General features: G+C 40.3%; 1 protein-coding gene across 1 annotated transcript in view; it reads right to left on the bottom strand.

Annotated features, from left to right (window-relative positions):
• The window catches only part of EYA1 (EYA transcriptional coactivator and phosphatase 1), a 160,678-nt gene that overhangs the window by 68,795 nt on the left and 68,680 nt on the right, over nucleotides 1–23,203 (bottom strand). Inside the window, exons 10-11 of the mRNA XM_027127924.1 lie at nucleotides 7,370–7,509; nucleotides 5,963–6,046 (exon numbers count right to left, since the gene is read on the bottom strand). Of these exons, the coding sequence (XP_026983725.1) occupies nucleotides 5,963–6,046; nucleotides 7,370–7,509 (224 nt within the window). The remainder of the gene's footprint in view (nucleotides 1–5,962; nucleotides 6,047–7,369; nucleotides 7,510–23,203) is intronic.

The raw sequence follows: 23,203 nt of genomic DNA, 5'->3' as shown, positions 1-23,203 counted from the left end.
GGTTCCAAAAGAGAGATCATCCTGTTTAAGTAACCAGATCCTCTATAGCCCAAGGAGGACCCTGCATGTCCGGCTGCTTGGGTGCCATGCTAAGAATTTGACATCTACAGCCACCAAGGAAGGTGGCTCAACAGAGTGTGGAGTTTTAGGGAGTTCTTACCCTAAAACAGGGTAAGAACAGCTATCTCTACTGGCTACCTAGAGTGTTCTGATGAAACAGGTTAGATAAGCTGCTGTCAAATTTTTCTTTCATCAATGTGCTGAATGACCACAGTAATACACTCGCTAGGGAGGTTCAGTTGACCTAAATTCACTATGACAATGGGGACCTTCCTAGAAGGCTGGTACATTAGAAAACAAACGCTCAGACAGCAGATACAAGATCAATCAGTGACATAGGCTGTTTTTATTATTGGATTATTGCTATTAATAAGGCCCTTCAAATTCATGACACGACTTACATCTTTTTTCTTCCCCTCCAGCCTTATTGCAAAATCATTGGCACTTAAAGCAATGAATTCTTAAAGCAATTATAAGTAGTCAGATTTATGGATATGGAAACTAAGGCTCAGCATGGATAAACAATTTGCCCAAGGTCAATGAACTGAAAATCAGAGCTTAGATCTGAGTCTAGTTCTATCTGAATTCAAATCTGATGCTCTTTCTATTATACCATAAGGCCTATCACATATTGGTACTTCAACAATTTAAAGACACTACCATAATTTACTCACTAGCATCTAAGCCAGATTCAAGGAGTTTTTTGTTTTGTTTTGACAGCCAAGGTTCAGCTACATTAAAATACAACTAATACATATTTTATGCCAGACATGATGCTAAGTGTTTTTCACATATGGTCTCTACCTCTTCAGTTCCCTCATCTGTAAATGGGTTTGGCAATAGCAGTTTCAGAGCACTAAAGTTTCGTTAAATGAGTCCTGGGCACACAGGAGATTCTTAATAAGTAGGGCCTACAATTAAAAATGTTAAGCTTTGGGCTTCCCTGGTGGCGCAGTGGTTGAGAGTCCGCCTGCAGATGCAGGGGACACGGGTTCGTGCCCTGGTCCGGGAAGATCCCACATGCCGCGGAGCGGCTGGGCCCGTGAGCCGTGGCCGCTGAGCCTGCGCGTCCGGAGCCTGTGCTCCGCAACGGGAGAGGCCACAACAGTGAGAGGCCCGCGTACCGCGAAAAAATTAAAAAAAAGAAAAAATTTAAAATGCTAAGCTTTATGCTGTCCTAAGTGTTCACACATTTAGGTTTTTGTATAAAATGAGGAGTGAGGTTCAAGACTTTGAAGACCTATTCGAGCCCAAATCTGTATGAGACACAGGTGTTAAAGCAACAATAAAAAGAAAGTATTAAAACAATCAACATAGTGGGTATCTTGGGAAGTCCTCCCACCAAAAGGGAATAATGCTTGGGACATAAGCACAATACTTATTTTAAATACAAATCTGGGGTCTGTGCTTTGATATTAACAACTAGATTATTACATTGTCTATTTTAAAGAGAACATTCAACAAAAAATATCAAGACTAGTTTTCTTCAGTAAAATCGGGGAATTTGGATTTAGTTTGAAAGTAACTTAAAAAGAAACATTAAACAAAAAAAGCTAGGATATTATTAACAACAACCTAATTTACAGTAACACCCATGGACTTCATTTTCCTGCTAATATGCTCTTTCTTTTCTCTTCCCTAAGATCTGAACTGTAGCTAGCACCCTCTTTTTGTTCCCATCACCTTTGTTATAAAACAACACTTCCTTATAACACCCAGCAGGACTGCTTCCCACAGCTAGGATTACATGGAAGGTGGGACATTCTCAAACTTTTTTGGGGTACATATTGCTGTAACATGCCCTAATTTTGCATTATATCAACCAGATCCTGTATCCCCTTACTGAATAGCCTACTCATCCAGGAGCCTAAGCTACTGTGACTAAGCTACTTCTCAAGTATCTGGTTCCCATAGAGACCGGACAGCGATCACATTGTCGGGTATTCAATGCTTTATATGCCTGAAGAGTAAGGCACAGCCACATGCTCCCTTGACAAAGCCCAGTAACATCCCTGAACCTGTGCTCCAAGAAAGATGGCCCGCCCCTGAACTGCTTTAAGATTTCTCTCCTGTGCCCCGAGCAAACAAGAGGGATGCAAGTTCTTATTATTTTTTTTAAAATTTTATTTATTTTTTTTATACAGCAGGTTCTTATTAGTTACCCATTTTATACATATTAGTGTATATATGTCAATCCCAATCTCCCAATTCATCACACCACCACCACTTCCCCCGCCCTTTCCCCGCCTTGGTGTCCACACATTTGTTCTGTACATCTGTGTCTCAATTTCTGCCCTGCAAACCGGTTCATCTGTATCACTTTTCTAGGGGGATGCAAGTTCTGATCAGCTTGGTTATTATTATTGTTTGGAAGAATCCTTGTTGAGCCACAGTTTTATAAGACATGATTATCAGATCTGAGAGCAGTTCTGCCAGACTCTGAAGTTCTCTAATAAAGAGAACATGGAGCAAGCTTTCTTGCATGCCTCAGGCTACAATTCAACATCCTCAGCAATAGCATCTTCAAAAGTCAGGAAGGGGCGTGGCCCAGCAATGGGACCACAGGCTGACCAAGAGTGCCCAGCACAAAGAAGGTGTTTAGGAAGAAAGCAAGCTAATATTGTCTGAGGACCTTCTGATCCTGAGCTGTGCACTGTTGACTAAATCTGACATCTCCTGCCCCGACCACTCCCCCATGCCCCAGGCTCACCTTCCAAGTATCTCCTTGCCTAGTCCAAGTGGATGTCTAATGGGCATTTCAAACCAGTATAACACTGAACTCTCCATTTTCCCTCCAAATTAGTTCTTCCCCATCTCAACGAATCTATGACTATTCTCCCAGTTGCTCAGGACAAAACCCTGAGCTTATTACTTATTGCCCACCAACACAGTCCAATTAAATCCTAATTCTCTATCTGCAATTGTAATAGGGAAGAACCTTTTGTATTCTACTACAAGTTAATCCCTAAGGGGATGTCACCTATAAGCTTAAATTATACATAATGGCCCATCTCTGGGAACCCTGCCTCCCAGGTAATGAGCATTAAGCTAAAATACCTTTGTTTAGCTCACAGCGAACATTCTGAGCAGGCCCACCTGTGAATGACTGCAGGGAGGAAGAAATTAATACACCCCTTCCAGAGGCTGATGGGAACCAGCAAATGTTTGACTTTACTCCCTCCCCTTTCAGTATAAAAGAAGACTGAATTCTAACCCAGGCAAGATGTTTCTTTGGGACACGAGTCCACCATCTTCTCAGTTTGCTGGCTTTCTGAATAAAGTCGTTATTCCTCGCCCCAACAACTTGTCTCTCGAGTATTGGCCTGTTGTGCAGTCAGGAGTACGAGCTTAGATGCAGTAACACAATAGAATCCATCATCCAATCAGCTTCTCCATCTGTGCTGCTAATGCATCAGATCACCCCTGAAACCTCCTCTCTGTTCCTCCACCCCTCTCCCCGTACCATTAATCCTCCACACAACCAAAGCAGTCTAAAAATCTAAATCAGACCTTGTCATGTCCCCGTTCGAAGTCTTCCAAGGATTTCCTACGGCGCGTGCAATGAGATTAACCCTGCAGACCATGGTTGGGAGGCACTCTGTACCTGCCCTCATCCCAGCCCACACCTCTCTCGACTCTGCATCTCCAACACTAAGCTAGGCAACACCAGCCTCTTTGTCTCTCAAACATCAAACCCTTTCCTGCCTCTGTGCTTGCTGTTTCCTCTGCTTAGAACACTCTTTCTCCTGATAGGCACATTCTCAACTGGACCCTTCAGGTCACTCTGACCTCAGGCTCAAAGGGTCATGCTCAGGAAGATTTTCCCCAACCAGGCTTTCTGAAGTTGCTCTCTTCCCAACCCCCATCAACTTATAAACAAAGGGTAAGCTTACACTTAAACATCCCAAATCATCCATAGTTGAAAGAATATATACCTTTGGCTTTGGGAAATTACAGAAGGTAAAACTTTTTATCACATGCCCTAGTATGAGAAAACTAAACATACAAACAAACAAAATACTATCGGTTGAAGTCTCAAAATACTAATGGTTGACACTTGTAAAAATAAAATTCATGATATTTGTAATGTTTGCTTTAGATCTTGTCAAGAATCCGAATGAAAAATTCTAAGCTGCCAGTGGCTTCTAGGTTAGGTGTGAATTCCATGTGTAAACCAATAATTTATGGCCAGAGATTGACACGAGGTCGTGCGGTCATGGGATGTTCACCACCTCTTTCTAAACTGACCCCTTTCAATGGCTAACAGCACACTGATCAAGACAACTCTCTTTACATCAATTTGGCCTCTAGTGACAAAGCTTTTAAAGACTTGAGACTTTCTGGGTGGTTTTCAAATGTTGGCTTCCTAAGTGCATGCCCTTTTCAACACTTTTCCTTGAGTTCCAGGAGCCAGCTCTCTTCCTTAGGAGTTAGTTGTAGGGAGATTAAAATTGTTCTGTTAAGATGATCTTCAAGACTCTTCATATTCATTGCACTTTGATATTTCAGGCTTTTAAAGTAGTAGTTTTTGTAGAAATAGGGACAGTAATAGTATTGATAGAAGAAATAATATAAAAAATCACAACTAATATTTATTGAATCCTTATTATGTGCTAGCCACAAATAGAGACTTATTTTGAATGACTGATTCTATGACCTTATTTTTTTATAATCTGTGTTTTTGTTAATTGTCTTCTCATAGAAAATTTGTTTAACAATAAGATGGGACATATTGTGTTTTACATATATCTTATTTCTGACAGACATTCAAATGGTGGAATATTCTTGTTCTTATGAATGTGCATTTTTCCAACCCTTTTTTGGGTTAGGTGTAGCTTTAGGGTTAAAAGAAGGAAGATTGCATTGTGAAGCTCATTGATCATGTCTCTACTTTCACCTTCAGACACCTACATATCAGGCCCTCAATATGTATTTATTGAAATAACTATTTATGGAAAGAATGAATACCTGCATAAAATCTGTAAAGACAGCATGACCATTTTACATGTATCAATTTTAACATTCAACTGTGATACAAATCTGGAGTCACCAAGACACAAGAATTCACTTCCTAAGGCTTCAAAAAGATTTAATCTTTAAATCTTTCTTTAAAGATTAAAAAGATGAAAAATATCATATTCACAGGATATTTCAGAAATTACTTAAACGCACTTTAAATAACATGATTTTTGCATGGGAAAGGTTTATGGAACCACCAAGCAATCAGAAAGGATTTCCAAGGTTCTGAGAAACCCAAATGCAGAACATTGAAATTGAAGTTGTACTCATGGAAGGTGATCTATAACATTATTCTGTACCTATACCACCAAGATAAATATTGTAACGGCTCAGAATTGGACGTATTGGTCCTTTGTCATTCAGAGGCCCAATTTTACAAAGCATTCGCATAAATTTAGCTCCATAGCAAAGGGACTAATAAAGACATTCATAACAGGTGCTTTGAAAATAAAATACTAACACTGGTAATCACAGAAGACAATATCAAGCACAATATTTGCTCCATTGAATATGTTGGGAATAAAGAGAATAAAAGGACATGACAAAAAAATACAACACAAAAGACCTTTCTGTATCATCTATATATTTTACTATTTCATCCTAGAATAGCATCCAATCACCTGTATTCATTGGGGTCTGAAATAAGAATGAATGTAATTGCATGAAGTTTATCTCATTTTTAAGAGCCTAAAAAGAACTCCTTCTGTTCATTTATATGTCCTTGTCTTACATATATGACTATTTCAATAAATCAAGTTATCTTCCTTTTTATATTTTAAATGTATTATTTAAAGTTAAGTCACATTCCCATTTGGATAAAAAAATTCAATTCTAGGAATACTTACTCTAAAGAAATTAAAAACTGATGCCTCGTGATACTCACCCTCCCGTATCTGTTGGCGTAGGACCCAGTGAGCAAGGAGTGGAAAACGATGATTGTCTCGTCCAAGTCCCAGATGAACACCCTCTACAAAGGAAGAACCAATCACTGTGTCTTTCTCTTGGTTGAGAAACCTGCTATTCAGCTAACTTCAACATGAAAATGTAGTCTTTAGATGGGAGACAAATGAAAAAATATGAATTTACTATTTTTTTTAAACACAGCTGTTCCAAAGGGTATCTCCTAGCTTTCCTCAGATATAACCTCAAATGAGGTGCAAGAGGATAAATACATTAGCAACACTGACATAAATATAGGAAAAAAGACTACAGGTCCTTCCTACTTCTGTAGTTGTTTCTTAGTCTTAGTTCTAAAGAAATGAAACATAAGCTAAAATGAGTTTGTTTATAACTTCTAAGACAGAGAGGGGCAATCAATGAAAAATCACTCAATTGATCTTTTCCTTATCTCTGCTCTCTGTTCATTAAGAAGTGTTAAAATAACTAATCTTGTGTTTTATTCTTATCAAGCCAAGTATTTAAAAATTGCACATAAAAACTGAAACTACATCATCTATTCTTAGGTTATCTGCTGCGATGTTATCAAATGGATGATATATTGTTCCTGCCCAATTTTCTTCAGATTTCAGAGTTAACAACTTAAGCAGATGCAACACACATGCTCCTGACACACTCTTGGGGTATTTGGAATCGAATTATTGAAGGAACTCATTTCAAAAAGGTCTTTGAGATACCACAAAAGGCCTCCCAAGCCTGCTTTTCTTCTTCTTACCAATCCCACTTACACCAGTACATATTCATACAAGTTCTGCTGAAAATTTTCCATCTTTTCAGCCAAAAGAATCATGTTTTCTACCATCAGTTTCACTTGGGCAATAAAAAGAAACAATTCCAGTGGATTCAAGGCTATGAAATCTATCACCCTTTAAAGTTTTATTTAATCCCTCCTGCTTTGAACTCCACCAAAATATGTCTTGTAAGGTGATAACCACTTCTGTTTAGAATATCCTGGGTTTTCCTTTCTCAATATACATAGAGTGTCTTTAATTTCCGAGTGGATTTTATTAAGCATTTTTCGTACAACACTTAATTTAAATGGCAATGACAGAGCAGTACAAGAGAATTTTGTCAAAGCAGGATTATATAATTTATGATGTTTCACTAAAGAGAAAAAAAAATGCTTTACTACATAGTTAAAGTGGAAGAGAAAACAGAAATAAATAACTGCTCTATCTTCAATATGGAAAAAAAAACTGGCTTACTTATAGTTAATATGGAACAGAATGCAGTAACAAAGGCATTTGGACACCTTGCTCACAGCAGGTATACAGAATCACCAGTTAGCTACTAAAACACCTTGCTATTTACTCGGGCCTTGCCAATGACATACCTCAAGATCAGAATCTGGCGGAGGAGAAGGATTATTGTTTCTTCGGCCCCGTCCACGTGACTTCCCATCTGAACCTCGACGCAATCGATCAGAATCTGAATCTTTAATGGGTGTTGACGGGCTGTGGATTGTACTGTACTCTGTGGAAATACAGCAAGGACTTTCATCTCTTGTTCTATCACCACGGTGCCAAGATTATCCTTGTTTTAATCCATAGGGAAGTTGGAAAAGTAAAGCACATTTCATTCTGCTCAAATTCTACATTACCTTTTACAGCCATCAGTAAATAATTTAAGAGATAGTTGATGCTAGACTTGTTTGGAAAGAACGTGTGATTAGAAATAATTAAAAATTAATGGAAGGTGGGAGACAACAGGTTGTACCAAGTAGGGGAGATTTTCTTTGTGGTTCTCTGTGGTGAGACAATGTACCCCCATCTCCAGGTCCACTTGCTTCTCTCTCATCCCACAAATAGCTCCTGGCCATACTGAGAGGTCCACACAATTGCCTTACCAGCCATGCTCCTGCCTACAGAAAGGCTTCTGGTTCATGGAACGAAATGAAAAGAAAAACCCCTGGGCCAGGGAAAATGGAATCAGATGGATTTTTCTTTGAAAATTTAAAATTCTCCATTTTCTCCCTCATTTTATGTGAGAACAAGGGAGCGGCAAGATGAGGAGAGCTCATGTACGAGCAATGCCATACTCTGTAAGGCATTCGTCACAGGCTCTTCCTGTGTCTTCATCTCTTTGAACCAAATATCCCAAACCAGGCAGCACATTAAAAGTACTCATCTGGGAAACTCAGAAAAACCACAGAAATAATCGTAGAGAAACCACAAAATTAAAAACAACCCCCAACCAGCTCAGAGGAAGAGCTGGGCAATGGTTGTGGAGTCGGGAAGAGACTCTTATCCTGTTTCCAGCATAAACAAAAAACCCTCTACTCTTAGCCCTAGGTATGTTCTTTTCATAGTCCAACCAGTTCACCCATCAGACAGTCTCTACCTGCCCAAACTCCAGATGTGCCGGCGTGCTGGCTCTCCCCCAACCTCTTTGCCAGATCACTCTACTAGATATGGTTTGGAATCTCTCAGTCTAATAAGAGGAATGATTATTCTCATGAAGACGCTGATGTGACATTTCACCAAACAGAGAACTGTGGAGAACAGCTAAAGACATGGTAGCCTTTATTAATGTACTATCAGCCTTGACTCTACCAACAAGGCCTTCCATGTGTCAAACTGTGTGATCTCAGTATTACCTCCAAGTTGAAGAGCTTCTCCAAAGCCTTATGAGTCAGGGTAGATAGGAATGGGCTCTGACAGAGTAAATTCTGTTTTTAAATCACATGAAACAGCCCTATGTCTCTTGTTTAACCTGAAAACCTAATTTATTCCTAACACTTTTAGATGCAGCTTTTGCATGTCCTCTGGCATAGCAAACAAGATGGCAAACTTCCTCATATAAACTGGATATGTGATCCTTGAACCTAGAAACCACCATGATGACTTTCAAGGCTCTTGGTTAATTACGGCCAGAAAATTCAAAACAACTCCACTCAATGCTCAATTTGTGTTAATCGGGATGATTAACATAAACTCTGAGCTAACTCATCTCATAGAACTGTTAGAATACTGTGCCGCCTGGTGAACGATAAACATTCTCTAAATCTATATTAGATTCTTTTCTTGCAGAGGTAGATGTTTGTGGCATCTTCTCAAGATGTTCCAAACCAAGCAACTCTCTTCCATGTTTTATAGAGAATCAGGAAGTTCAAATGAATTTATTTTTTATGGAGTTCATTAGATTCAAAGTTGTGTTTTAAAGAAAAAGTCTTGACCTCTTTTTTCTTTAAATATTCTGTGATCTACATCTCCATACAGAATCTTTAGAGCCACCACCCTATACAGAACACACACCAATCTCTTTTAACAGTTTCAAAACGGAGCTGGACTTCAAGTACTTGTCTGGAAAGTCTATCTTGAATGGTGCTGAGCTCTCCAGCTTTGGAAGTTCATATCTGAGAAGAAGCTAAAGACACCAAGCAATGTGTCTTATCGCATCATGCTTTACACCTCAACTTCCAGATAGTTTAGAGATAATTTTGTCCTCAAAGTCGTTTATCTTACCTAAGTTTTCTAAGCCTAGATTTCCTCCAGTTGATTGCCTATTCCTTTATTTCTTGGTGTTTACTTCTTTATCCCTTTTTTAAAAACTCAATTAAATCTTTAAAAATACATTCCTTCTCAATTTGTTTGGAAATAGAAAAGCTATAATGAAATCGATTACTTACTTCTATAAACCTCCCCCCAAAGAAAACAAATTCAGTGATCAAAGTCTACAAGAAGACTTTTAAATCACGCTATGTAAAGTTTTTCCAGGTGAAGAAAAGAAGCCCTAAAAGATGGACAATCTGACAACTTATTAGAAGGAATATGAAATTTGAATAATGCAAGCTAGTTTTTTCAAAAACTCCTCCTCTTTGTTTTCCGAGGTAGAATTAAATGCTTCTACTCTCCTAACCAGTTTTCCCGTCTCTTAGTTCTCCTTCCTCCTACAAGTACAAAACAACAAATAATTTAATCTTCTAATCCACTAACATCTCATGTTTCATTAAAATCCTCTCTAAATTGTTCAACTTTACCCCCACTGAGATAATGGATGTGAAAACACTCAGAAGAGCATTCATTTCATTTAACAAACACTGACTGAACGTTCACACTATTCCAGGCACCGTACTAGAAGCCTGAAGTATAATGATGTATACCAAACAGATATGGTTCCTGCCTTCTTGGAGTTTAACATTCAGAGGAAGGCACTGATTCATCAATAAAAATGAGAGGTTACAAAACAACTTGGAAAAGGTTATGAAATGGGAAAAGCAGAATGCTAGGTGACCACAGAGGAAGTGCATATAGCTCCGATTTGCAGGGTCATAGAAGGTTCCTCATGATGGAAGACAAACATGCCAATAAAAAGGATATGCAAATGTGCTCCAAGTAGTCACATGAGCACGTGTGAAGGTGCAGAAAGAGAGAGCATGTTGCAGAACTGAAAAACCATCAGTGTGACCTGACTCTATAGAGATAGAGTACACAGACAAGGCTGGAGTGGCAGCAAAGAATTCAACAAGGGGCTGATGTCATCAAATTTACATTTTTAGATGGAGGACTCTAGCTCCAGTGTAGCAAGGGTCCTGGAGACAAATGAAGACTGAGAAAGGGAGATCAGTCGGGAGGATAACTCAGTCATCCAGGTGATGCATACGCTGGTGGCCCAGATGCAGGCAGTGGGGATAAGGAAGAGTTACAGGTTCAAAGAGTCATTTGGGGGCTTCCCTGGTGGCGCGGTGGTTGAGAGTCCGCCTGCTGATGCAGGGGACACGGGTTCGTGCCTCGGTCCAGGAAGATCCCACATGCCACGGAGTGGCTGGGCCCGTGAGCCATGGCCGCTGAGCCTGCACGTCCGGAGCCTGTGCTCCGCAACAGGAGAGGCCACAGCAGTGAGAGGCCCGCATACCGCAAAAAAAAAAAAAAAAAAGTCATTTGGCAGCGAAATCCATAACTAATGGGATAAAGAAGAAGGCGGAAGGTTGATGCCCATGCTAGTGGTTTGGCAACTAGGCAGACTGTAGTATGAGCATGGGGCTTAGGAAGGAGGGATGGAGGGAAAAATGTAGGTGAGAATTTGGGTCCAGCTTTGGACATATTGAAATTGAAGGTCAGCACATTTTTTTGGCAAAGAATCAGATAGTAAACGTTTTAGGCTTTGTGGGCTATGTGGTCTCTGTTGCAGTGACTGAACTCCGCCATTATGGTGCCAAAGCAACCCCAGACAGGATGTTGGTGAAGGAGTATGGGAGTATTTCAATAAAACTTTATTTACAAAGCAGATTTGGCTTGTGGGAGGATATAATTGCATTCATTAATGTAACCGTGTGACTATGAGATTCAAGTAAGTGACTCTGTTGTGACTGAGATTCAAGCAAGTGACTGTCACCTGACTTTTCTGGGTGGTGTCACTTCTTCAAACCTGTTAAATGGTAAACGGTAAAACTGTGTAGTAAAGATAGTAAGAGAAACATGTTGCTGAACTAACTGGAGAACAAGGTCCAAAATACGGAGCTAATTTTGGGGGAGCTGATAACAAGCAGATAAGGAATTTAATACCTACTTTTGAAAAGGCCCTATCCCAGGTGCTAAGAGACCTGAGCCATCATGTTGTCAAAACATCCCTATCTTGAAAATGCAAACAAAGCAAGAGGAGGATAGGATTTTGTTTTTCTCATGGACACAGTAACCTGACATGCAAAACAGATTACAGATTCTCCTCGGGTTGATACGGGCACACCGACACCTCCATCCTGGGAGGGATTCTGTGTTCTCATCTCCAACAGAACAGACCCCCGTGCAGGCACCAAGCCTAACGAAACCACTGTACGACGGGCACTGTTCCAGACGTGTGACCTTGGGGACACCTGTTGACTGGGCTCTTCGCAGTTGACTGAATCCGGAGGACACAGTCACAGATGACAGTGACACTGCACGAGGAGCTAAGTTTGTTTATGGGAAAAGCAAAACTCAAAGGCCCTGCCTGCCATGGTCAAGCCATACTGTTCACTAACCAGTCAGTCCTCTGTATCCTCAAGGGTAGTACATCCACAGATCAAAAATGTTTTTAAAAAATTCCAGAAAGTTCCAAAAAGCAAGACTTGAATATGCCACGTGCTGCCAACTATTTACATAGCGTTTCATTATATCAGGTATTATATGTAATCTAGAGAGGATTTAAACTATAGAGAAGGATGAGCATAGGATATACGCAAACAACTACACCATTTTATATAAGGGACTTGAGCATCCGTGGATTCTGGTATGGTGCGGAGGGCGCGTGTCCTGGAACCAATCCCCCAGGACACTGAGGGATGACTGTACAGGAGAATTAGGAAATCAGGTGAAAGGGCAATTGGAAAAGGAGCACATATGCCTGGCACACCGAACACTTAAGATTTTCCTTGACTTGCAGTCACCTCTGACACCTGAATCTGACAGCTATTCCCTCCCAGGTTCTCCCCCAGTCACCCAACAACACTCTGTAAAACGGATTCTCCTCTCCTGTAAGTCAGCCTGGAATCAACCTCTCTAGTCAGAGATCCTCAGAGTTGAAAACTGATATTCCTGGAAGTTTTCTGACAAGGGTTTCTGGCCAGTTTGAATTTGTAGCACACTTGGTAAGCATTGATACTTCTTTTGAGATAACGATTGCTGTGTATTCATTGCTTCCTATTCATGAAGAGGAAAACCCGTCAATGTTCATTTTGACATGGTGTATTGAGATAGAGAGCTAGCGATCTTTTGTCAATGTGAGCGTTATATATAATGTATATTTGTGAACACTGCATACAATGTACAGTAGACATTTATACATTTGGTGAAAAGACCTGATTAAATTTGATTAGGCTCTTGACATTTTTTTTTTTTTTTTTTTTGCGGTACGCGGACCTCTCACTGTTGTGGGCTCTCCCGCTGCGGACGCGCAGGCTCAGCAGCCATGGCTCACGGGCCCAGCCGCTCCGCGGCATGTGGGATCTTCCCGGACCGGGGCACGAACCCGTGTCCCCTGCATCGGCAGGCGGACTCCCAACCACTGCGCCACCAGGGAAGCCCCTTGACATTTATTTTTAAAGCTTGATAGTCTTTGACAGTAAAACAGAATAAATTAATGTTGTCACTTAAAAAAATACAGTTGACAAGGCTCGTGTTACTTTGGGAACAATTAAAGACATAAAACTGGATAACAAGTACAATTAGGTAAACTAATTGCTCTTGATCTAATGTTCTAAACTAATGCTCTTGATCTTTCTTGATGTTCGCTTATTAATAGATTGAAGTCATCCTGAATGAAAATGAAAATAAAGTAGGTTCAGACAATAAAAAACTCCCCGAAATTCCCATTACTCTCCAAACTCTAAAGAAATTCCAGTGGTGGCCTAAACTTCACGCTTGCACTGTCCGGTGACAGAGTCACTACCATAGAAGACAAATGCTCACAGCAGAGCACGGATGTATATACACACACTCATTCAGCTAACTTGCTTTTTTCTGCCCCCCAATAAAAGGGGAACAATGTTGGAAAGGTCTTCAAAAAGACCTTTGAAACAAGTCAATTTTAAAGCAGCTAAAAATTGGTCATCTTATCCTTGCCCTGGATCTAATCTTCCATTCATACTATCCTTCTCTGCTGGAGTTTGAGGAATGAATGGGGAGGATTTTCTTATGTCTTTTCTTTTTAAATCAGTCATTAATGCCACATCTATACTGATAATGGACTGTAAACTCCATTGCCGAGTTTCAGTTCTTCCCACCTTCCCCTTTCCACTGTTGTGATTTGGGGAATTCTGACTCAGGAGACACCGCTAGCAAATGTTTTTGGTGATAAAGGTTTCTAAACAGCTCTGATGCATCTTCCGCTCACTTTCTTAGAACGCTGCTATACCTTCACCTCTCTCCATCTGTGATGCCAGCAGCTTCTCTTTCGGATTTGATGTTTCTTAAACTTCTGAGAGAAAGGTAAACACGTAATGCTATCTTCTCAGGAAGTCCTGACTCCAGCCAGTGGCCCTGGCCTACTGCCCACGGATGTGCTTGATCAGACTCGACTGGTACCTGTGTACCAGGCCAGCTCCATGGACTTGTGGCCTGAGCGGTCACAAGGCTGTGCTCAGATGGGCCCTGCACGTGGTTGAAGGCTCTGCTGTGTGGTTTTGAAAGTCTTGATCTACGAACAAAGGGCCTGCATTTTGTGCCCTAGGGCCCACAAACCACGTAGCTATCCTGCTGTGGCTGCCACGAACAAATTCCTGAACGAGTGGAGCAAATGCCACTTTAGGATTACGTGCTGAGACCAAGCACCTACTTTGCGCCAGGCAGCGTGCTAAGCACTGGGGACCCAACTGAGCCGGATGGCGGTTCCTGCCTTCACAGAACCTCAGCGTTGCCTATAGTCATGACATACTGAGGCGTCGCAAGCGACAGCATGGGACAGCTTGACCCTCAGGACCAAGTCTCCTTCTAGCCTCCAGCAAGAAACCTGCCTACCTGCCCCCTCATTCACTGAAAAAACAGAAGCACCCACTCTCCACAATTTCCATGCCTGGGTAAAGCCCCTGCCAGCACTTTTCAGGAACAGTCTCCTCCCCTCTTGTTAGGATGGATGAATTTCTGCGCTCCCACGGCCAGCCCCTCATTTGGGCATGAGACCCCAGCACCCTGTCACCTACTTCAGCCAGTGTTCTTCCGGATCCCTCACATATGTATACAGGCTGGATATATTTCCTGCCTAAAAATACCCCCAAATTCTCCCTCTAGTTTCTGCCCCATTTCTCTATTACCCTATAGTGTACAGCAAAAGCAACTGAAAGAATTGTATTAGCTGCATCAATCTCACCCTGCTGGACCAATCTTCTGAAACAGTTCACCTGTCCTAACTCTCTTCTCTTTACACACCAGGTCATCCTTCCAGGCACTTCTGTCGACTAGAGGCATTTTTATATTTACTATTGTCTGTGTGCTCCGGTAGAATGTAAACTCCCAGAGGGCAGAGACTTCATGTTGTTCACTGCTGAGTCCCCCGTGTCAAGAACAGAGCCTGGAACATTCTGGAGGCTCAAAACACATGTGTTGTCGAATGAACTAACAACCTGGCACATGGACATCCCTGGTTCACAAAATGCACATGATCACCGATAATCCGCAGAGCAAACATTTTAAACACTCTCTTAAGGAATGTGTCACAAGTGAGTACTTATCAACGTGGCATCACACTCGTTCAGGAAGGATCTGACAGAAGGAGAACTCAGACACACGCGGTTCCTTATTCCATCCTCTGGGTTCAGCTGACTTCATCCAGTGCAGAGCTAGGGGTAGACCTTACCCTTCACAGTAAAAGAAAAGTGAGGTCATATTTGGGTTGAAAAGCGGAGGGTAGATTGAACAGGGTTTCCTCTAGGCTTTGAGATGACTTCTCTCATTCTACCTGCCTTCTCTGCCTCATACACTTGACCGGACCTGCCTTGACTTTTCTCAGAGAGAGCGTCACTTCTCTATGCCACAAGCCTTGCTTTGCAGTGATGAGAACAGCGTCAGGTGGTCCAGCCTCTGATGGGCTCCTGGATGGGGAGCTTTGGCCACCACCTTCTCCCAGGGGTTTGGGGCTGGGGGAGGGGAGCTGCCCAGGACCCAGGCTTGGCCACATCAATTATGGAACCTGCACCGACTCTGAAAATATGACCTTCTTCTCTTTCAATGTTTGGGAAATAATCCACCTATGGAGGGGGTGGATCCTGCAGGCTTTGGTCCATCTCCACTTTTCTCTAACTTATAGGACAGAACACGGAAAACTAAGCAGTTCAAATGTCATCACAGTGGACAGTGTAACCTACAAATCCAGACAGTATGATCTGAATGGGCGTGGTAAGTTGTCATTTAAATAATTATCTGCACACTCTCTGGACTTCAGCTTCTTCAACAGTAAAATGAGGATGACACCATTATGAAGAGTAGGTAACGATTTTATGCTGCAGTATTTTGTACAACGTGTTAGTGCCGTCGTGTGAAGTGAATTGTTCAAAGTCACCTCCCTGGATTCAGGTGTCTTATTGGTAAAGACAGTCATAAAGTGATCTTCCAGCTTAGAAATGCTGTTCATCCTTCAGTGAAATGTAAGTATAGTTTAAGTTTGTTCTGATGGAAATGATACCATCATTGAGCTCATTGCAAAGGGTCTGTATCTCCAGCCTTGGATGCATATCCCTTCCCTGTCCTCTGTCCCTCACTCATTCCCATCTTCTGATGCTGAGGATAAATTTTACCTCCTTTATTAGTTTTTTCCCCAAACACTTTACATAAGAAATCTCTGGTTCCTGCATTCTTCTGGAGCGCTTTGCTGCTGCTCCTAGCACTACATTGTTTCAACTCAACCTTTCTTAGGTTTGACTGTTCACACAGAATGCTCCTTAAGGACAGAGAATAACCCTGTTGCTCGCTGTATCCCCGCTGCACCTAAGAGTACTTTGTAATTAAGAGATGCACAATGATTAGCTAAGGGCATGTTGGAGAACATCGTCAAATCCTCATTTACAGGTGGCAGCAGCAGAAGCCACGCTTTTTGCCCTTCCTTCAATTATGCAGCAGTGTAACAATTTAACAGCAAGATTAAGGAATAAATCTCAGGAGAAACATACTTCCTCTATAACCTTTCTCAACATCACAGCTGAGTCAAGGGAGGTAATTAGATGAACAAATGTACTGAAATGGACACATTAGGGAAAACACTAAATGAGAAGCTGGAAAGAAAAGGGATCCCTCAGAAAGAAAATTCTTAGAACGCTCAGAACATTTAAAATGTCATCGGGGATGGAGAAGAAAAGAAACTACAGAAGTTGAAAATGATGTCAGAGGTAGAGAAAATGAACTCTGACCTTTGGGAAACATATTACAATTGGCAACATATTTCTTTATATAAATTAGCTGAACTGAAATGAATACAAGCCTATGAATTAGATGGGGAGGTATGAGACTCTGGGCAGAGAGAAGCAGAGATGGAGACACGTGTGCTCTTGGGAGGCTATTATTATGAGAATCCTGAAGAGGTTTTTGTGCATACATTAACCAAAATGGCAGCATTTAAAAGATGGTTGTAATGTCGTTTGCAAAACAGGTGCTTCCTGAGCGTGAGTAGTTGTGGTGAATCTTTTCTCTGGCCCTTATTCTTATTGAATCAAACATTTACATTCTTTATTTTATTTTCTGAGTAATTTATATCCTACCTTTCTCCAAAAAGGGTTTAAGATACACACCAAATCTATACACAATAACTCCACAGCAGTCTTTTAAAACAATGAACGAGGGCATGAGACGAAACACTGGAGTGGGGAAGGTAAATAAATAAAGCTGGGAGGAGAGTGTCAGCACGGGTCTGCTTGCCCTAAGTCTGCAGTCAACACAGGCAGAGGCACAAAGACTCATGGGGCATATAAGGTGAGACGAGCCAATTTCTCTACAGAAACGAGAAGGAAACACCTCATGGGACTGCTCATTGAGAGGGTGTGTATGATGCCAGGAACATACCCTCCTGGTAAATAAAACAGCACATTTCACAAGACTCTGACTCCTAAGGCTGATTACCCTGGACTCCATATGGCCCACTCGGCGCTTCAGAGCACAGAACATGGACGGCAGGCATCTTGCTTATCTTAAGGGTAAAACTGCAAATATCTAGAAGAACGAGCCCATTACTTACCCTTCTGGCAGCTAACAGAAGCAAGTTTCCACTTGGGTTTTAGACGGCAATGAGGGAGGAGGTTATACTGATGAGTTACTCGGAGGAGAGTGATTCTCGGCTGCTGGCTTGAGAGGAGGCTTGAACTTTCTTACTAAGTTAGCTGCACTGAGAATGGAAAGGATATTCCCCTATGAAAACCAAGAGACATGTCCAGGGACGATTCCCAGATGGAAGGCCGCAGCCCTGAGGGAAGGCCAGTGGCGTTCCTCAAAAAGCTAATTTAGGACCCACAGAGACCTACAATGTAAAGGGCCAACAAGCCTCCAAAGTGACATGCCAATTTTAAACTGGGAGCTTTTTAAAGTGGGAGCTATCTATCCTGGCAACAAACAAACAAACAACCTCATCAAAGCCTTGAACAAATTACATTACATCATACAAGACTCTCAGTGAATATTACCTCATCAAAGGATAAGAGAAGACTTAAAGAAACTTTGATAACTTCAAGTGACCAGTCATAGAATCCTCCCACAAAAACATGTGTAAAATAAGGCAAGGCAAGTATACTTGTTGACTAGTCTCATAGAAGTAACCAGAAGTCAGAGACCAGTAGGTATTAATTAATTTTAGAGAACTGCTTTGATTTCTCTGTCTTCCATGACTATTGCTTCCCTTTCACGAATTACTACCACAGGTAAATTAGGTCCTCAGACAAGATCTAGTGACTAAATTAAGAGAACTTTATCATCCCTGGAGTCAGGCCATCATCCACTCTCCAGTACTCTATGGAACGACCTCGTAGAAACATCTATCATCCTCTCACACGCTTCAACCTCTGGCTTAAATCCCCGACAGCCATTCTACGTGAAGAGAACAGGTGAGACACACTTTGAGGGCTTTATCTCTGAAATAACCACAATGCGCAACGCACTACAGAGAGGCTGGGGACCTTGCCTTTCCTGTCACCTCTATGTCCCTGGCACCAGGCGCAGTGCCTGGCACACAGCAAGCACTTGTACAGGTCTGTTGAACGCATAGCTGAAGAAATGAATATCTGAAAGCCTAGTATCTGTCAGTCACTTTGCTGGCCACCACATAATTTCACTCCCTCGTTCATCTTATACACAAGAGTGGTATCATCCTCATTTCATAGAAAACTGATACACTAAAGAGCTAAGTGATGTGCCCAGAGTAAATGACAGAACCAGGATTCCAAGCCGGGTTAGCCCAACTCCGAATCCCTAGGTACCACTCCAGTTTCTCTCAATCATATTCCAAGGAAGTGTGTGGTGCCCAAGAGAAGTTCACAGATATGCCCTGTGGGGGTGGGTGGAGAGTGGTACCCAGGCAGGTGTGAGGACACTGTGCATTATATTCAATTCTCAGTGAGTATTACTGTATCAAAGGATCACAGAAGACTTAATGTAAAGGAACCCTGATAACTTTAAACCTGACATCTTGTGTCTCTAACTGATTCCACCTTGGAACTCATTAAAGGACATCCATCTCCATCTTCAGGAGACAGCAGTGCTGCCTGGGGCAGTGTGGGAAAATCCATACCACGTCATATCTCCCAAGGCTGCCACTCCAACTTGCCATAAAGACATGTTGCTGACGGCAGGCCACGCGGCTTTGGAAAAATTTAACCTTTTTGGATTCCTTATCCATAATCAGTAGAGTGAAAGTCTTAGGCAAAAGAATCTATAAGGTCACTTCTAACTTTAAAGCTGTTCAACTGCTCCAGGGTAAAGTTACTCAAGTGGATTTGTAGATAGAAAAGAGTTGCCCATTTTCAAATCAGCTATGTTCTAAATATTTTTACATAAGCTGTCTGAAACTCAGAAACTATTTTCTCACCGAAACAATGGTAGACATGATTTCCAAACCAATCCATGATTATCAAGTCAATCAATAATCCAGGTGAAAACTGCACACACGCAACGTAAAACATTAGAAAACTGTACTCAAATATCGGCAGTTACGTAAAAGTGAAAAACAGAAAAATTTGTCTTACATAATGGTTCTGAAGAAAATGCAATTTTCATTTTATAAAGTTTCTAAAGGGGGTCACGTAAATATTTTCAAAAGTGTTGGAAGATGACTGTACTGGGTTAAGATGCCTGCTTTCACTTTAAAATGAATGGCTTTCCTTGAGACAAGAATATCATTATCCCTATACTTAACACTCATCAACCGTGAGCTGTGAGTGGAGAAATAAAGAAAAAAAGAAAAAGTTCCCAAGGTAGAGAATGAGGTCCTTGCAGGGAAAGGGAAAGGAAAGGGTAAAGGGCTGTTGTGAGTATCGTTTCCTAAGCAGGTCCACAGTAGGTAATTATTAAACAGGATAAATAGCGAGTAAGGACAGAACAGATGCAGGAAAGTGGAAGATAAGAAAGTGTACAACTGGTTGTAGCATCATTCAAGAGACCCACAAACTGATCTTATAATTCAGGAAATACAGTAAAAGATCACCTTAGACATATTACATACCATGTCCCTATAATTTCAGACAGACCTACGTTATTTTTATTAGCAAGTAGAGCTCATTCAAACATTGAACATATATTTAACTGAATGCCTCCTAATAGATGCCTTTGCTGAGTAATTATGCTCATATATGCTATGAATGATTAAAGAAAATGAACACCATATAGCTACTACCTTTTGTGACTCTCTGTTTACATTTTCATGTTTCCGCTTGTTTGAAATCTCAAACCCAGTGGTTTCAAGAAGCAGCATGCTTTCCTGATTAAGCACTCAAGTTTGAAGTCAAGCTTCCAGAGGTTAAATCCAGCACTGCAGCTGACCTCTCCTTAGCTGCCCTTGCCTGTAAAATGGGGATAATGATGACATCGCCTATTCTCTCGGACCTGGTAGAAACAAACTAAGTCGTGCACGAACAGTGCTTAGAATGCTGCTCGGTACATAGTAAGTGCTCAGAATATATTCGCCATTGTTATATTTGTATATGAAATATAAAAAACAACAAAACTACATATTGAATTTTTCTCTGTATATTACTAAGAGAAAAATGTAGGGTACAGAATAGTATGTATAGTATTCTAATATCTCTAAGGAAAAAGAAAACTAATTAAAAGTATACATACTTGAATATGCAAAAAAAAAAAAAAGTGCTCAGGGGCAGGTGCTACGTCTATGTTTATATAAGCAAAGTGTATCTGTAGAAGGATACACAGGAAACTCTGCTGAAAGAAACCAAGGAGCTGGGTGTAGAAGATGAAAGGGGTTTTACTTTTCTCTGTAAACCCTCGTGGACCTTTATAATTCTATCCCATGCTCTTTTGTTAGTATTCAACAAATTTAAAAGACATTCATTAAACTTAAATTTTTTTTTGGCTATGAAGCTAGGAATAAAACTGATAGCCATTAATCATCAAAATTACTTTTATTGAAAAGTTAATCCCAAACTTATCCACTAAACCATTCAATCCCAATTAAATGAGGTGGAGGGATGGCAAACACAGGTAACTTTCAAGGTCCTTTTCCCCTGCAATCTCCAATTAAAAAATTGAATCAGTAAATTCTGATGTCCTTCAACTTAAACAAGGGAACTTATTACATTGATTTGTGTTGGCCCCATAGGATGCTTAATACCAATACTTTACTAAAACAATGAGTCAATTAGCTACAAAAGAAGATGAAATAATAAATGTTTGGGAGGTTAGTAAACTAATTTAATTAGCTCTATAATGTATGTTTTCTGATTTTTATTATTTATATTCAAATCATCTGTTATGTAAAAATATCAGAAAGAATGACATACTGGAATCCAAGTGTACTAAAATTGACTCTATAAGGGATCCTGAGCTCATGCCAGCTAACTGAAAAAATGAGTGAAACCAGTAACGAGGCACAAAATGGGTAAATGCTAAAACAGTGAATTTTTCGCTTCTTAGAAACGAGTCCCAAATTCACAGGTATGGAAATTCATTTTTATTACATTCCTGGCAATATAGAAAAAGAGTGAATTTTATTTCCAAGAATTTTATAATCTCATTAAGGTTAACGCTGTACATCCCCTGGGGGTAAAAAAAAAAAAAAAAAAAAGAAAGAAAACAAATTCCATCAAGACAACCGAACACAAGAACGCCAAACAAACATCTGTTTTGTTTTCTCACATCTCAATAGCCTGGTTATTTCAGATACAAATATTTGTTTTGCTGACAAATGTTTCCAAAATGTTAGTTAAAATTGTTTTGCTGAAATAGTTGCTTTTCAAGCTGAACACATTGCAAACTCTTCCAAAGTCCACAAGGCATCTGTGGAGCAAAAATATGGCCTAAAGATTTGCAAAACCGCTCACTTGGCAAAATATAGGAGTCAAAATGGAAGCTTACTGCAAACCTCAGGATCATATCTATAGTGAACAGACATAGACATGTTAGGTAGTATAGATGTGGCCCAAGTTTCCTACATTCACAGGGAAGACTGCCGGCAGTTTAGTTTTTCATCCTGTCACACTGAATTCCTGTGAGAGCTCAGAGCGCTCCTGCCACTTTGCACAAGAATGTTCCCCTGTTTTTCATGCGCTTTGCTCTACTTTCCTGGGCCTTGGCAAGGATCAAAGAAGCAAAGGGAACAAATGGTTTCCCATGCATATTGAATTCCCTCTTATACTGATTTTTCCTCTGTCACTTGAAATTCAATATTGGCAAGATTCCTGTACATCACCTTAACCAGTAAATTGTCTGCATGCAGTCAGAGCATGAAAAGGTAGATTTCAACATCAAGTTTTTTGTAAGAAATTCAAATGAACAAATCCTTTGAAAAAGGAACTTTTCTATAGCATCCGTGCTAAAATTCGTTCCTAATACATAATTAGCTTTTATTTCACATTAACCTAAAATGATGATTTATCATTTACTTTTATCCCTCTCTCTCTGATTGCTTTGTACTATTTTAAAAATACAATGTTACAGGTGAATAGCCCTTTCATAAGAATTTGGCCTCAAAATTCCTGATTAAGTTAATAACACCTAACATTTACTGAGCATTCAAGAGCCATGTGCCTCTTTTTCCTCATCTGTAAAATGGAGACATATAGTACCTAATTCATGGGTATATTTATAAGGTTGAAGGTAATATAATGTAAAGCTCTAAACACAGTAATTGTGTTTTTATTATGTATTATTATTATGGTCACTGTCATAATTATTATGAGATGTTCTAAGAGATTTTGGACAAAAAAAAATGTTTTCAAGCCAAATTATTTAAATATAGCACAGTAATTGGATTACAAATGAGTGTTCATATTTTGACATATGATAAAGAAAAACATTTTTTAAAGAATGGCTTAAGTGTTCTTTTGATAAACATCAATTAAAAAATTCCTTCATGAATAACTCTCGAGTGTTAAATTATTTTTTACCACTTTTTAAAAAATACCACTTTTTTTTTTAATATACTCTTTACACTTCAGTGGCTAGGAGGGATGAGGGTTTAGGTATTAGCACAAAAGGGAAACATCCTAAAATGTCTTTTTCTTTTTTTATTTCTCACCTCTATGTTTTTAAACGTAGAAGAAAATCAG

Source organism: Aethalodelphis obliquidens, unplaced genomic scaffold (genome assembly GCF_003676395.1).
Source record: "Aethalodelphis obliquidens isolate GAN/ISIS:26980383/991018 unplaced genomic scaffold, ASM367639v1 scaffold33, whole genome shotgun sequence".
In the NCBI taxonomy this organism is placed as follows: Eukaryota; Metazoa; Chordata; class Mammalia; order Artiodactyla; family Delphinidae; genus Aethalodelphis; species Aethalodelphis obliquidens.
The sequence above is the reverse complement of the archived record's forward strand: the minus strand, read 5'-3'. Positions and strand labels throughout refer to the sequence as shown.